The sequence below is a fragment of the Chiloscyllium plagiosum genome, unplaced genomic scaffold (assembly GCF_037043375.1).
Source record: "Chiloscyllium plagiosum isolate Xiang-an unplaced genomic scaffold, Cpla_swu_hap1 HiC_scaffold_1, whole genome shotgun sequence".
Classification (NCBI taxonomy): Eukaryota; Metazoa; Chordata; class Chondrichthyes; order Orectolobiformes; family Hemiscylliidae; genus Chiloscyllium; species Chiloscyllium plagiosum.
In genome coordinates this window covers 63,782,991-63,799,646 of record NW_028270139.1, presented here as the reverse complement: position 1 = coordinate 63,799,646, position 16,656 = coordinate 63,782,991, and the positions used below count along the sequence as shown (strand labels likewise).

At 46.1% G+C, this 16,656-nt stretch overlaps 1 protein-coding gene across 4 annotated transcripts in view; it reads right to left on the bottom strand.

Moving 5' to 3' along the window:
* tbc1d1 (TBC1 (tre-2/USP6, BUB2, cdc16) domain family, member 1) overlaps positions 1 to 16,656 on the bottom strand; it is a 293,630-nt gene that overhangs the window by 230,568 nt on the left and 46,406 nt on the right. Inside the window, exon 1 of one of the 4 annotated variants that reach the window (XM_043693162.2) lies at positions 2,399 to 2,536. The exons of the other annotated variants lie outside the window; for them this stretch is intronic. Coding sequence (XP_043549097.1) covers positions 2,399 to 2,464 — 66 coding nt within the window. The 5' untranslated portion in view covers positions 2,465 to 2,536. Of the gene's footprint in view, positions 1 to 2,398; positions 2,537 to 16,656 lie in introns of those variants that run through there. 4 annotated transcript variants of the gene reach the window in all.

The following is a 16,656-nucleotide window of genomic DNA, read 5'->3' as shown; positions in this document are numbered from 1 at the left end:
CTTTTTGAAAATCTGATGGCCTCTTCCTGGAACGTTCATACAACTGAGTTTAGACATTTTCAGCTTCAAATAACTCCTTCACAGTTGCAACTAAACATTTATGGTCTGAACCTTTTAAACCGAACTCCTTATACAGAGATAATCTACTTCTTAACAGTCCTAAACTGCTTCCCTTATTTAGGAGCAAAGGTTTTACACATTCAGCACTAGTCAAGACCTCTGCAAAATTGCCAAACTGAAATGCAAAGCTTTCTCCAAATTATCAGTGTTTCCCCAGGCCCAAAAGACTTTGAATCTTCTTATCTCAAAGCCGAATGCACTACACTATTTGCTTTGTTCACTGGGAAACTCTCCCAATGAGAACAAATTTCCATTAGCCTCCGCAAACTCTCTGACAGAAATTCAAATTCAAAATCCAAAATATATACATCTTACACTTGAGGAAAATTGGAAGACGAAAAAAAACACTTAAGATGCTGGGATCCAGAGTAGATAAACAGGAGGCTGGAAGAACACAGCAAGCCAGGCATGACAAAATGGCTCATAATGGAGAAAGTGAGGTCTGCAGATGCTGGAGATCAAAGTTGAAACTTTATTGCTGGAACAGCACAGCAGGTCAGGCAGCATCCAGGGAACAGGAGATTCGACGTTTCGGGCACAGGCCCTTCTTCAGGAAAGGGCCTGTGCCCGAAACGTCGAATCTCCTGTTCCCTGGATGCTGCCTGACCTGCTGTGCTGTTCCAGCAATAAAGTTTCAAAAATGGCTCATAATAACAACTTTGTATTTATAAAGCACCCCCAACATATTAAAACACACAAGGATGTTTCAAAGAACATTTACTTAATAAAATTTGAGCTAGAAGGAATCACTAGAGCAAGCAAAACGTTTGCTCAAAAGAGGTAGGTTTTATCGATGATGTTAAAGGAGAGAGAGCTAGGAATAGAGGGAAAGGGTTTAGGAAGCATATCCATCTGAAGGCATGGTTACCAATGGAGGCACAATTAAAATTGGCAATGTTACAGAAGACAGAATTGGGGGTCTGCAATGTCAGGGCTTGAAAGGACTTCATTTGAATTAAGAGTCCATTTGTTATTTCCACATTTGCTTGTTATGTCATCTGGTTCCCATAAGTTAGAAATAATCAAACAAGCCCCTTTCTGGATAAGGGGCTCTTGCCCAAAACGTCAATTCTCCTGCTCCTCGGATGCTGCCTGACCTGTTGTACTTTTCCAGCACCACACTCTCGACACTTAGATTGGACTCTCACTGAGTGTATTTCTTTAAGCTGGTCATGTGGCTGGTGTGCTGAGTGACAATGTGTCGGTGCATGATGACAGTGCAGAAGTAAATGTGTCCACTGAGGGTCTTCTGGTGTATCGGTAGACTAGAAGATCCAGGTTCGCCTGCCACAGAGGTACATCAATACAAGGCAACAGGTTGATTATAAATATTTATGAATTCACATAAAAATTAGTTCCTTGTTATTTATGAATAATAGAACACCTATAGTGTACATCCACCATATTTTGTTTTGAAACAAAAATTGTGGTAGGACCCAACATAGGAATCCAGAGCTTAAATCATTGGTTACACAGATGTTCAGTTATGTACTAAACAAGAATGTGTTTTATTTGTTTGTATTTTATGTAAAAATGTAAATAAGGTCACATAGAAATGTAGCTGAAAATGTGTTGCTGGAAAAGCGCAGCAGGTCAGGCAGCATAAGCCCGAAACGTCGATTCTCCTGTTCCTTGGATGCTGCCTGACCTGCTGTGCTTTTCCAGCAACACATTTTCAGTTCTGATCTCCACATCTGCAGCCCTCACTTTCTCCACATAGAAATGTAGACAATAACAGATGTGAACAGAAACACTCATAGCACATACATTATAAAATTTTTGCTTGAGTGCATCACAAGCAATACAATTTAAATGAATTAAATTTACTTAGTATTTCTGGTTTATATATGGTCAACATGCAAGTGCTGTAATCTTCAAACCTTTCTAATCTTGGGCTCCTCCAGCCCAGTTTTATTTTGTTCATTATCTTGTACAAATTTTTAAATGATATCCTATGTAACTGTGTGGTTATACCAAAGCACATCATCCATTGATGTCAGCACCAACAGCTCATTAATCTCTGCTCCAAGTCCAGAAAACTACAATGCATGACTTAATTTTACTCCTGAACATTGCTGTTGAAGAACCGACTAAAATATATGTCCTTTGTTTCAGCACAGTGCACTTACATTGCTACACATCACCATGCTCGTTGTGCGGGTTGGCTTTTTTCAAATAAGCAATAATAAAGTTACTTAACATTCAACAGTTTTCAACTGACAATTAACATAATTTTAACATTTACGGCTGAAACTAAGTCAACAACGATGACACATACCTTGATTTCTTTCTCATACCCAACGTCCAACTTAAGAAAGTTTAACTTCTGTAGCCTTGCCTTCATGTCTGACGTCCAGTAAAACAAGTCGTTCCAAATCCTAAATGCACTCTCACTATGGCATCACACCCTGCAGTCTCATGCAATCAAATCACATTCTTAGTGACCCCTATCCTGAGGCAATTTTCTGTTGATTCTCAGCAGCAGAATACTGGCTCTAAACTGCAACTTCCTACTTGACTGTGAGATTCGGCATTCGGCTTAAACTGCCTGGCTTTCATCTTAACCCTTTCACTGCTGGAATTAAATTTTCATAAAATGTTCCCACATGCTTCTGAAGTGGGAAAAAAAAAGATCCGGCTGTACAAAGATACAGACCCATAACGATGCTTTTAAAAGCATTTTAAAAAAAGCAAAGGGATTTCCAACAGGGGCATGGTACAGAGCAAAGGTGTTATGTAATACCAGCAAGAAAGTGGTTATGGTTAGTAAGAATGACTTGACCTCTATTTCCCCATTGAGGAAACGTTGAGTTAGATCCAACAGAAAGTTCCTAGACGATCAAAAGTTTATATTAAGTAGGAAAAAATATCATGTTTTATTTATTTGGCAGGCGCAGGGGAATGAGTCAGGATGTTCAGCATAGAACACAGAGGCAAGTAAAAAGATTTCGGTCACAGAATGTTTTACCAATGGTAGCTACAAAGACCAGAAATATAAAACATACTTTAATAATGAAGATAAATCATACAAATGTATAAGTTTGTTAAAGTATTGCATTATAAGACTTTCTCAACAGAAAATGATCTTAGCATTCATTGGGGTTTAAGTTAATCCTGCTCAATGTTACAAAGCGGATAATATCTAATCAGCAGGCTGGTCTTTCCAGTGGCTTCAAGGGGAAAAAAACAGGGTAAGTGTAAAAACAGGCTGCCAATTTTGAGTTGCCAAGTTTGCATTTCAAGAAACACATACTTATACCTCAAAGTTTGATCAGTTTTTTTCTTACAAAATCAACTACCATTGGGAGGAAAAGCCATAGCATCAAGCATAAACGCAGCCTTGGCCACTTGGGGATCTCCACTCAGATCCTTTTTTTGGCTGGTACACGTATATAGGCCATCAATTCTGCCTGGAGGAGGTCAGCAAGCCAGACAGCATCAGGAGGTGGAGGAGTCCACGTTTTGGGTATAATCCAAAACATTGACTTCTCCACCCTCTGATGCTGCCTGGCTTGCTGTCCTCTTCCAGCCTCCTCCTTGTCTAGTTTAGATCCCAGCATCTGCAGTTTTGTTTTTGTCTCCAACCAATGCTGCCTGAGCTGAATGAAATGCAAGGGACTTGTAGATGTGGCATCCTCTATATTGGGGAGACAGGCCGCCTACTTGCGGGATGTTTCAGAGAACACCTCTGGGACACCCGGACCAACCAACCCAACCACTTTAACTCCCCCTCCCACTCCACCAAGGACATGCAGGTCTTTGGACTGCTCCATCGCCAGACCATAGCAACACGACAGTTGGAGGAAGAGCGCCTCATCTTCCGCCTAGGAACCCTCCAACCACAAGGGATGAACTCAGATTTCTCCAGTTTCTTCATTTCCCCTCCCCCCCCACCTTGTCTCAGTCCCAACCCTCGAACTCAGCACCACCTTCCTAACCTGCAATCTTCTTCCTGACCTCTCCGCCCCCACCCCCACTCCGGCCTATCACCCTCACCTTAACCTCCTTCCACCTATCGCATTTCCAACGCCCCTCCCCCAAGTCCCTCCTCCCTACCTTTTATCTTAGCCTGCTTGGCACACTTTCCTCATTCCTGAAGAAGGGCTCATGCCCGAAACGTTGATTCTCCTGCTCCTTGGATGCTGCCTGACCTGCTGCGCTTTTCCAGCAACACGTTTTCAGCTCTGATCTCCAGCATCTGCAGTCCTCACTTTCTCCAACTTGTAGAAGTCCTAAGGTTAAAAGACCCCTCAACTCCTCCTCCTCCTCTATCATTGTACATAATGTAAGGAGAGTGCAGGCACCCTCCAGTTTTTCCTTTGTTGGTTTATCATACTTTCAAAGGTGCCAGCTGGCCTCCAGAGATCTTGCCTAAGCTGCTTTTCTTCACATTTGTCCCTGGATGCTCGCTCTGCATGATTATATTATGATTTTCAAAGGTCCTGCTATCACTTCCTTCATAATTGATTCCAATACTTCCCTAACAATACATGTTAAACTAATTGACCGATAGTTACCCGTTTTTGCCTCCCTCTCATTTTGAATAGAGTTGTCACATCAGCAGTTTTCCAATCCTCTGGTATTTCTTCAGAATTCAACTATTATTGGAAAATTATAACCAATACATCCACTGATTGTGTAGCGACCTTCTTTAGGATCCCAGGTTATGAGCCAAGAAGACCAGGGAACCTATCAGCCATTCGTTTGTCTAATATTACTACATTAGTGATTGGAGTGGTACTTAATTCCTCCCCTTCTTTAGTTTTAATGGGATATTTGCAGTATCTTTCATCACAAAGACAGATGCAAAATATCTGTTTAACTTCTTTGCCATTGTTCACCAAAACCATCTCCCCAGATTCATTTTCTAAGGGGCCTATGTTCACTTTGACCTCACTTTTCCTTTTTAAATATCTAATGAAGCTCTTATTGTTAGTTTTCATATTTCTCACTCGTTTGCCCTTTTAATTTATTATCTCTGTCTTTTTATTATCATTTTAGTCATCCTTTGCTGGATTCTGAATTTATCCCAGTCTTCAGAGCTATCACTGACTTTGGTATCCTTATGTACTTTTACTTTCAATTTAATACTCTCCTTAATTTCCTTGGTTAACCATGGTGGGTTTATTCCTCTTTTAGAATCTTTCCTCCTTACTGGGATGGTTTTTTGCTGAGAGTCATAAATTACCTCCTCAAATGTCTGCCACTGCTTGCTTACTGTCATTCCTGCTAATCTATCCACCCAAGAGAAAGTGAGGACTGCAGGTGCTGAAGATCAGAGTCGAGAGTGTGGTGCTGGAAAAGCACAGCAGGTCAGGCAGCGTCCAGGGAGCAGGAGAATCGACGCTTCGGGCATAAGCCTTTCTTCAGAGCTTCATCATTCCTGATGAAGGGCTTACGCTCAAAACATCGATTCTCCTGCTCCCTGGATGCTGCCTGACCTCCTATGTTTTTCCAGCACCACACTCTTGACTCTAATCTATCCACCCAGTTCACATCAGCTAACTCTATTCTCATTTTATTGTAATTCCCTTTATTTAAGTCAAACAATCTGTGTTTCCAATCCAGGTTCTCATTGGTGAGGTGAATATTAAATTCTGTCAAGTTATGATCACTATTTCCCAGGCGATCATTTAATCTGAGGTCATTTATTAAACCTACCTTATTACCCGTTACCAGATCCAAGATAGCCTGCATCCTGGTTGGCTTCATGACATCTTGCTCTAGGACACTATCCATAATGCACTCTATAAATTTGTTGTCATAGATACAATTTGATTCCAATTTGATTAAGTCAATCAATGTGAAGATTAAAGCAACCATAATTATTGGTCTATTCTTTTTATATGCTCATATTTGTTGATTTATAACCTTTCCCACAAAGTGCCATTGTTTCAGCGTCTGTACACTGTTCCTACCAATGTATTTTTTCTGTAGTGATTGTAACAAGGCGAGGTCGATAGACCTCATACAATATGAGTTCCCTGATTAGGGTTGTTAATCTGGTCCAATCAGGAAACCCTGGCTGACATATAAGAACAGGAGTGTTTAATTTTGTTTTGTTTAAGGATGTGAAAAGGAGGGCACTGAATAGACTGCTGCTGCACACCATCCACCTCTTCTCCCTCATCCACCGTCCGGACACGCCTTGGCGTGCCCATTTGCCACCGGGCGGTGGGGATCCCCAGTGGAGGGCTCTCTACGTGGGAGTCCTCCCCCTTTCTCCCGGGGATCTGGGGTGGAGGGTGCTGCACGCAGCAGTCCCCTGCAACCGCAGATTGCGGTGGTTCACGGACTCCCAGCCCAACTGCTTGTTCTGTGGCGCTGTGGAGTCCGTGGACCATGTATATATTGGGTGTGGGCGTTTGCACTCCCTTTTTGATTTCCTTAAAAACCTTCTCCTCTGTTTTTGGCTGCACTTCAGTCCCACGCTCCTGATCTTTGGGCACCCGGTACGGAGGAAGGAGGGCAGGTCTGAAGACCTCCTCGTGGGTCTGCTCCTGGGCCTGGCCAAGCTGGCCATCAACAGGTCCAGGCAGCGGGCCGTGGAGGGGGTCGTTAGGGCCGACTGCCTGCCCCTCTTCCGCGGTTACGTTAGAGCCCGGGTGTCCTTGGAGAAGGAGCACGCGGTGTCCACCAACACCCTGGAGTTGTTCAGGGAGAGGTGGGCGCCGCAGGGAGTGGAGTGCATTATTTCTCCCTCCAACTCTATTTTGATTTAGTCCCTACCCTCCCCTTCACTGTTTTGATCACACAGCACTGTCCCTTGCTGTGAAGGGCAGTGTTTGTCACTGGCCACCCGGGTGTTTTCCTATCTTCCTGGTGGTGGAAATTGAATAAAGAGTGGTGCACTTTGTGTCTTTCACTGTGTCTCACACCTGCACACACACACCATGGGTGCTGGGGATAAAATAAGCACTACCGCACTTAGGTGGTAGTGTGGGGGTTAAAACAAAGAGAAAGAAAAAAAGAAAAAAAGAAAAAGAAAAGAAAAAAAAGAAAAAAAAAAAGAACAGGAGTGTTTAATTTTGTTTTGTTTAAGGATGTGAAAAGGAGGGCACTGAATAGACTGCTGCTGCACACCATCCACCTCTTCTCCCTCATCCACCGTCCGGACACGCCTTGGCGTGCCCATTTGCCACCGGGCGGTGGGGATCCCCAGTGGAGGGCTCTCTACGTGGGAGTCCTCCCCCTTTCTCCCGGGGATCTGGGGTGGAGGGTGCTGCACGCAGCAGTCCCCTGCAACCGCAGATTGCGGTGGTTCACGGACTCCCAGCCCAACTGCTTGTTCTGTGGCGCTGTGGAGTCCGTGGACCATGTATATATTGGGTGTGGGCGTTTGCACTCCCTTTTTGATTTCCTTAAAAACCTTCTCCTCTGTTTTTGGCTGCACTTCAGTCCCACGCTCCTGATCTTTGGGCACCCGGTACGGAGGAAGGAGGGCAGGTCTGAAGACCTCCTCGTGGGTCTGCTCCTGGGCCTGGCCAAGCTGGCCATCAACAGGTCCAGGCAGCGGGCCGTGGAGGGGGTCGTTAGGGCCGACTGCCTGCCCCTCTTCCGCGGTTACGTTAGAGCCCGGGTGTCCTTGGAGAAGGAGCACGCGGTGTCCACCAACACCCTGGAGTTGTTCAGGGAGAGGTGGGCACCGCAGGGAGTGGAGTGCATCATTTCTCCCTCCAATTCTATTTTGATTTAGTCCCTACCCTCCCCTTCACTGTTTTGATCACACAGCACTCCCCTTTGATGTGAAGGGCAGTGTTTGTCACTGCCCACCCAGGTGTTTTCCTATCTTCCTGGTGGTGGAAATTGAATAAAGATTGGTGCACTTTGTGTCTTCCACTGTGTCTCACACCTGCACACACACACCATGGGTGCTGGGGGATAAAAAAAAAATAAACAGGAGATCCATCACTGTTTTGATCACACAGCACTGTCCTTTGATGTGAAGGGCAGTGCTTGTCACTGGCCACTCGGGTGTTTTCCTATCTTCCTGGCGGTGGAATTTGAATAAAGATTAGTGCACTTTGTGTCTTTAAAAAAAAAATAAAAAAGAACAGGAGTGTTTAATTTTGTTTTGTTTAAGGATGTGAAAAGGAGGGCCCTGAATAGACTGCTGCTGCACACCATCCACCTCTTCTCCCTCATCCACCGTCCGGACACGCCTTGGCGTGCCCATTTGCCACCGGGCGGTGGGGATCCCCAGTGGAGGGCTCTCTACGCGGGAGTCCTCCCCCTTTCTCTCGGGGATCTGGGGTGGAGGGTGTTGCACGCAGCAGTCCCCTGCAACCGCAGATTGCGGTGGTTCACGGACTCCCAGCCCAACTGCTTGTTCTGTGGTGCTGTGGAGTCCGTGGACCACGTGTATATTGGGTGTGGGCGTTTGCACTCCCTTTTTGATTTCCTTAAAAACCTTCTCCTCGGTTTTTGGCTGCACTTCAGTCCCACGCTCCTGATCTTTGGGCACCCAGTACGGAGGGAGGAGGGCAGGTCTGAAGACCTCCTCGTGGGTCTGCTCCTGGGCCTGGCCAAACTGGCCATCAACAGGTCCAGGCAGCGGGCCGTGGAGGGGGTCGTTAGGGCCGACTGCCTGCCCCTCTTCCGTGGTTATGTTAGAGCCCGGGTGTCCTTGGAGAGGGAGCACGCGGTGTCGACCAACACCCTGGAGTTGTTCAGGGAGAGGTGGGCGCTGCAGGGAGTGGAGTGCATCATTTCTCCCTCCAACTCTATTTTGATTTAGTCCCTACCCTCCCCTTCACTGTTTTGATCACACAGCACTGTCCCTTGATGTGAAGGGCAGTGTTTGTCACTGGCCACCCGGGTGTTTTCCTATCTTCCTGGTGGTGGAAATTGAATAAAGATTCGTGCACTTTGTCTTTCACTGTGTCTCACACCTGCACACACACACCATGGGTGCTGGGGATAAAATAAGCACTACCGCACTTAGGTGGTAGTGTGGGGGTTAAAATTTAAAGAAAAAAAGAAAAAAAAACAGGGAATTAGGTCGGAAAAAAAAAAGGAAAAAAAAAAGGAAAAAAAAAAGAACAGGAGTGTTTAATTTTGTTTTGTTTAAGGATGTGAAAAGGAGGGCCCTGAATAGACTGCTGCTGCACACCATCCACCTCTTCTCCCTCATCCACCGTCCGGACACGCCTTGGCGTGCCCATTTGCCACCGGGCGGTGGGGATCCCCAGTGGAGGGCTCTCTACGCGGGAGTCCTCCCCCTTTCTCTCGGGGATCTGGGGTGGAGGGTGTTGCACGCAGCAGTCCCCTGCAACCGCAGATTGCGGTGGTTCACGGACTCCCAGCCCAACTGCTTGTTCTGTGGTGCTGTGGAGTCCGTGGACCACGTGTATATTGGGTGTGGGCGTTTGCACTCCCTTTTTGATTTCCTTAAAAACCTTCTCCTCGGTTTTTGGCTGCACTTCAGTCCCACGCTCCTGATCTTTGGGCACCCAGTGCGGAGGAAGGAGGGCAGGTCTGAAGACCTCCTCGTAGGTCTGCTCCTGGGCCTGGCCAAACTGGCCATCAACAGGTCCAGGCAGCGGGCCGTGGAGTGGGTCTTTAAGGCCGACTGCCTGCCCCTCTTCCGCGGTTACGTTAGGGCCCGGGTGTCCTTGGAGAAGGAGCACGCGGTGTCGACCAACACCCTGGAGTTGTTCAGGGAGAGGTGGGCGCCGCAGGGAGTGGAGTGCATTATTTCTCCCTCCAATTCTATTTTGATGTAGTCCCTACCCTCCCCTTCACTGTTTTGAAAAAAAAAAGAACAGGAGTGTTTAATTTTGTTTTGTTTTAGGATGTGAAAAGGAGGGCACTGAATAGACTGCTGCTGCACACCATCCACCTCTTCTCCCTCATCCACCGTCCGGACACGCCTTGGCGTGCCCATTTGCCACTGGGCGGTGGGGATCCCCAGTGGAGGGCTCTCTACGTGGGAGTCCTCCCCCTTTCTCCCGGGGATCTGGGGTGGAGGGTGCTGCACGCAGCAGTCCCCTGCAACCGCAGATTGCGGTGGTTCACGGACTCCCAGCCCAACTGCTTGTTCTGTGGCGCTGTGGAGTCCGTGGACCATGTATATATTGGGTGTGGGCGTTTGCACTCCCTTTTTGATTTTCTGAAAAACCTTCTCCTCTGTTTTTGGCTGCACTTCAGTCCCACGCTCCTGATCTTCGGGCACCCGGTACGGAGGAGGGAGGGCAGGTCTGAAGACCTCCTCGTGGGTCTGCTCCTGGGCCTGGCCAAACTGGCCATTAACAGGTCCAGGCAGTGGGCCGTGGAGGGGGTCGTTAGGGCCGACTGCCTGCCCCTCTTCCGCGGTTACGTTAGGGCCCGGGTGTCCTTGGAGAAGGAGCACGCGGTGTCGACCAACACCCTGGAGTTGTTCAGGGAGAGGTGGGCGCCGCAGGGAGTGGAGTGCATCATTTCTCCCTCCAACTCTATTTTGATTTAGTCCCTACCCTCCCCCTCACTGTTTTTGATCACACAGCACTGCCCTTTGAGGTGAAGGGCAGTGTTTGTCACTGGCCACCCGGGTGTTTTCCTATCTTCCTGGTGGTGGAATTTGAATAAAGATTCGTGCACTTTGTGTCTTTCACTGTGTCTCACACCTATACACACACACCATGGGTGCTGGGGATAAAATAAGCACTACCGCACTTAGGTGGTAGTGTGGGGGTTTAAAAAAAGAAAAAAAAAGAGAAAGAGGGAAAAAAAAAGAACAGGAGTGTTCCCCCATCCAACTCTATTTTGATTTAATCCCTGCCCTCCCCTTCACTGTTTGATCACACAGCATTGCCCTTTGATGTGAAGGGCACTGCTTGTCACTGGCCACCCGGGTGTTTCCTTTCTTCCTGGTGGTGGGAACTGAATAATGATCGTACACCTTGTGTCTCTCACTGTGTCTCACACCTGCACACACACAACATGGGTGCTGGGGAAAAAATAATCACTACCGCAGTTAGGTGGTAGTGTGGGGGTTTAAAAAAAGAACAGGAGTGTCAGATATCCTGAGAGCTGGCCCTGAGGGAGCTGGATCAATGTCAAGGTCTCTCCACGTGTAAATAAAAGGTGACTCAGTGACAGGATACCGGCTCCTGTGGAGTTATTTCTGTTTCCCTTGCTGTTGTTTCACCTCTGCCCAATGGGGTTCAGCTTCAATGACCACCAATGGGCAGACTGAAAATATAAGGTAGGACATTTCTGTGAGAAACCTAACAACTTGTCTTTTTATTTCACTATAACTTGATGCTAGACAGTATGACATCACTTACCATATTAATGACGACAGTGAGGTGAAGGATGTACATAAAAGCCTGAAGCCCTGTTTATAGTAATGTTGTCTGAAAGCTTTGTGCAGATGATTTATGGTAAGAACCCAGAATGAACATTTTGAATACTGAATTATTGTTACATGCAGGCCAACAATGCAAACTTCGTTAGAACTGGGAGTGATTCCAAAGGTCATTAGCGATTATATTTCTGTTTTGTGTCTAGCTGTACAATGTAACTGAAGCTGTTGGTATAATACTCCAACAGAAGATGAGAGAAAAAAATAAACCTTAACATTTTAAATCTTTGAAGGAGTTATATAATTACAGACCAATTTTTGTGTTGTGTGACAGTAAAACAGACATTTCAGAGTGAGAGCTAACACTTGTGAAGTGATTTCTGCTATATTTCCAATGGTTATTGTGACAGAGCAGTTGCAGCTCTGAGAAAGGTGCCAGCTAATATGTGCACCCACATCTGAGTGTGTGAGTGTGTGTATGTGAGAGGGACAGATTATGGTGTGTATACGTGAAACAAGGCTTGATGTAAGTTGACATCTTTAACAGAAAAGAAAAAATTCAGAGTGGCAGATTGGAAAGATTAAAATTACCTTAAACAGTACAATGTATCTTCGTGTAATGAGATAAGAAAAACAAATACATGTTTCCAAATTATAGGCCAATTTGCTTAAACAAAATAAAAGATTTTTAACAGTTCCTCTAGCACCTTCTAATCTCTTAGTCTCAACAAAAGCTTTGTAATTTTCCCTGTAATCTAGCTGTAGTCCTGTCGCGTCCTGTTACAAGTGTCCCAAGCTCCTGAGCTGTAACCCAGTTTCTGACAGATTTTTCCAATGGAATGATCTCCTTCAAAGGCAAGTTAACAAGCTCTAAGTTAAAAATCACGCAACACCAGGTTACAGTCCAACAGGTTTAACTATAACCTGGTGTTGTGTGATTTTTAAAATTTGTCCGCCCCAGTCCAACGCCGGCACCGCCACATCTTATCAAGCTCTGCAATGGGACAAAGAGGAGGGCCATTCCTTCTGGGACACCCTGGTCCAGTCCTCCTTCACTCCCAACACCACCTCCAAACCCCACCCCCACAGCCTCATGGCTCCACTTTACCTGCACTTCACACAATCTTAATCTACTGCATTCGCGGCTCACAATGTGGTCTCCTGTACTTTGGGGAAACAAATGTAGACTGGGTGACCGGTTCACAGAACACCTACATCCTGCCTGAAAAAAAAGACTCCGAGCTTCCAGTTACCAGCTACTTTAACACACCACACGGTGCCCTGGCCAACATCTCTGTCTCAGGTTTGTTGCAGTGCTCCAGCGAAGCTCAGTGCAGGCTGGAGGAACAACACCTCATTTTCTGCTTCGGGACCCTGCAGCCTTCTGGACTCAATATCAATAATTTTAGGGTTTGAGGCACCCTCCCCCATGTCCTTAGCCCAACCCCCCACACATTAGGCCTTGTTATCACATGGCCTGCTTATTACACCCCACCCATTGTTAGCCACTAACAGTCCCCATTAGCAGACATTCATTGAACTAGGCTGACCAGTATTCACTTATATGTCTATGCAACTCTTCTCTCTCTTTGGGTTCTATCTCCACCTTTCGTTTACTCCTTCCCCCTCCCTCCACCCTATTTTCTGCATAAAAACCAACATTTTCCGAGCTACCATCAGTTCTGAGGAAGGGTCACCCGATCTGAAATATTAATTCTGACTTCTCTCCACAGATGCTGCCGGACCTGCTGAGCTTTTCCAGCAATTCCTGTTTTTGTTTCTGAAAAAAAATAACCATGATCCACCAAGCCAATATTTCATTCCAGGATCTGACTTGACTATTGGTAACATCAGCTGGGATCATATCAAGTAAGTATGATTTGATTGCAATCGAGTCCTGTAAGTCTAAAACAAAATTCTCGAGATCAAACTGCCTCAGAGACATTACGGTGATCGGAAGTGTCCTGATTGGATATTCACCAACTGAGCTGTAACGGCGGATAAGCCATGGTATAGGAACATGGGGACAGGAGATATAATCGGGTATGCTTTGAGGAGTGTACATTTTATATATTTATGATTCACTTGACTCTTTGTCAAATTAAGACTGAGTCTTTCAGAGTCGTGTAGTAAAACAAAATGACAGAAACAAGATTATTTGTTTATTAGAGTTGTACCTGTAGAATCTAAGTGATGTGCCCATAAAGTTGTATTGTTTGAGCTCACATCATCAGTTCAGGCTTCTTGATATTTATCATACTTCAATATTTGGACTTGGTGGATGTCAGGCTCAGCTCATACGAAGGAGAGACTGGTGGTGCTCAGGGGAAATAGGGGGAGCTCAGAAGAATCCCTGCTCAATAGTTTACACCAGCAATGCACACTCGCACTGGGCTGTCCTCCTCGTCTCATCCCTTCCTTGCCTCTCTGCTCCAACTCCTCTTCTTCAGGCAGCTCCAAGCTTTGCACAGCAAGCTAGTGGAAATGATCACAAATCGTGACACTCATTCTAAATTGTCCTGGCTGACGGACTCCTCCTGAACTGGCCAGATAGCATAATCATTGAGCAAATCAGTGGGCATCCTGAATCACTCAGAATCCATATCGCTATATGGCTCTCATTCGATCAGCACTTTGTGTCATCCTGAGAGGAACCAGTTCAGGTGGTCTCAGTAAAAAGTGGAGGGAGTTATTTGTGGATCAGCACTGTGTGAAAGCAGGAGAAAGTGAGGACTGCAAATGCTGGAGGTCCAAGTTGAAGAGTGTGGTGCTGGAAAAGCACAGGAGAGTCCTGTTCCTCAGATGCTGCCTGACCGGCAGTGCTTTACGAGCACCATATTCTTCAATTGTGTGAAAGCATCAATGGCACAGAGTTCCATGACTTACTGTAACATCGTGTTGAGAAACAATCCTGATTTTTCATGATTGTTGCGCCACACTAAGTTGCACCTATTGGAAGCAAGTCATAGGGGCAAATATTAGTGCCCATTCACTGCGGACATACAAATATATGAATTATGAATGAGTCCTTCAAGCCTGGTCCAATTCCACATTCCCATCTAGCCCAATAATCTTTGATATCCTTCCCAACAAGAATCTATCCACTGCCATCTTAAACATATTCAATGACTCCACCCTCTTTTATTTTCATTGGATGTGGGCATCACAGGCTGGGCCAGCATTTATTGCTCATCCCTAGCTGCCCTTGAGAAGGTGGTGGTGAACTGCTTTGTTGAACCGCTGCAGCCCACATGCTGAGGGTTGACCCACAATGTTATTGGGCGGGGAATCCCAGGATTTTGACCCAGTGACAGTGAACGAACAGCGATATATTTTCAAGTCAGGATGGTAAGTGGCTTGGAGAGGAGCATGTAGTCAGTGATGTTCCCATGCTGCCCTTGGTTCTTCGGGATAGAAGTGGTTATGGGTTTGGAAGGTACTGTCTAAGGACCTTTGGTGGCCTGCACTGCCAGCTTGTAAATAGGGCATCAGTGAAGTTCACTGCAGCACAGACTCGACTCCAATTCTCACTCTGGCAGGTGCCCAGGTAAATACACAGCCACCCTACACATGATTATCTTGTGAGTTTTAGGAATGATGTTTAGTTACTGGAATCCACCATGCTGTGGGCTCTAGAGCTTTTCCCTCCTTTGGTCTCTTGCTGCCTCTGCAAGTCTTTGTTGCTTGCCTTGCTGTTTCATCACCACAAGGTGAAGAGCTCCATCTGGTGGCACACTGAATCCCCTGCAAGTTTTGCTGTTGTGTATTTAAATAACCATTGTAGACTCTTATCTGCAAAACTAGATGATTAGATTCCCTACATTATAGAAACAGGCCCTTCGGCCCAACAAGTCCACACCAACCCACCCAGACCCATTCCCCTATCCTATATTTACCCCGACTTGGCAATTTAGCGTGGCCAATTCACCTGACCTGCACATCTTTGGATTGTGGGAGGAAACCAGAGCACCCGGAGGAAACCCACGCAGACACGGGAAAAATGTGCAAAAATGTGTGCGGCACGGTGGCACAGTGGTTAGTACTGCTGCCTCACAGCGCCAGAGACCCGGGTTCAATTCCCGCCTCAGGCGACTGACTGTATGAAGTTTACACATTCTCCCCGTGTCTGCGTGTGTTTCCTCCGGGTGCTCTGGTTTCCTCCCACAGTCCAAAGATGTGCAGATTAGGTGAATTGGCCATGCTAAATTGCCCGTAGTGTCAGATGCAGGGGTAAATGTAGGGGAATGGGTCTGGGTGGGTGCGCTTCGGCGGATCGGTGTGGACTTGTTGGGCCGAAGGGCCTGTTTCCACACTGTAAGTAATCTAATCTAATCTAATCCTCACAGACAGCCAAAGCAGGAATTCGACCAGGGTGCCTGGTGTTGTGAGAGGAGTGGGGAGGGAAAAGAGGTAGAGGAGTAAGCAGGGATAGTATAACAGCCGCAGAAAGGGAAGTCATCAAGGAGAGTTTGTCTACAGAGTCAGTATGGGTGAAAGTCAGAAACAGGACAGGAGTAGTCAGTAGAAAACTGACTTTCCACTGACCCTTCAGTAGCAACAGAGACACAGAGAAGTAGATTGGGAGGCAGATTTTGGAAAGGTGCAGAAGTAACAGGGTTGTTGTCATGGGTGACTTCAACTTCCCTAATATTGATTGGAACCTCCTTAATTCAAATAGTTTGGATGGAGCAGCTTTTGTCAGGTATGTCCAGGAAGAGTTCCTGACTCAATATGTGGATAAGCTTAGAGGGGAAGCCATATTGGATTTGGTACTTGGCAACGAATCATGCCAGGTGTCAGATCTCTCCATGGGAGAGCATTTCGGTGATAGTGATCACAACTCCCTGATCATTACTATAGTCTTTGCATGTGATAGGAGCAGACAGCGTGGGAAAGTATTTAATTGGGGAAGGGGAATTACAATGCTATTCAGCAGGAATTGAGGCTCCTAACTTGGGAACAGATGTTCTCAGGAAATGCATGACAGAAATGTGAAGGTTGTTTAGGAAGCACTTGCTGATAGTGCTGGACAGGATTGTCCCACTGAGGCAAGGAAGGGATGGTAGGGTGAAAGAACCTTGGGTGACTAGGGATGTGGAACATCTAGTCAAGAGGAAGAAGGAAGCTTACTTAAGGTTGAGGAGGCAATGATCAGACTGGGCTTTAGAGAGTTACAAGGTAACCAGAAAGGAAATGAAGAATAGACTTAGGAGAGCTAGAAGGGGGCATGAAAAAGCTTTAGTGGATAGGAT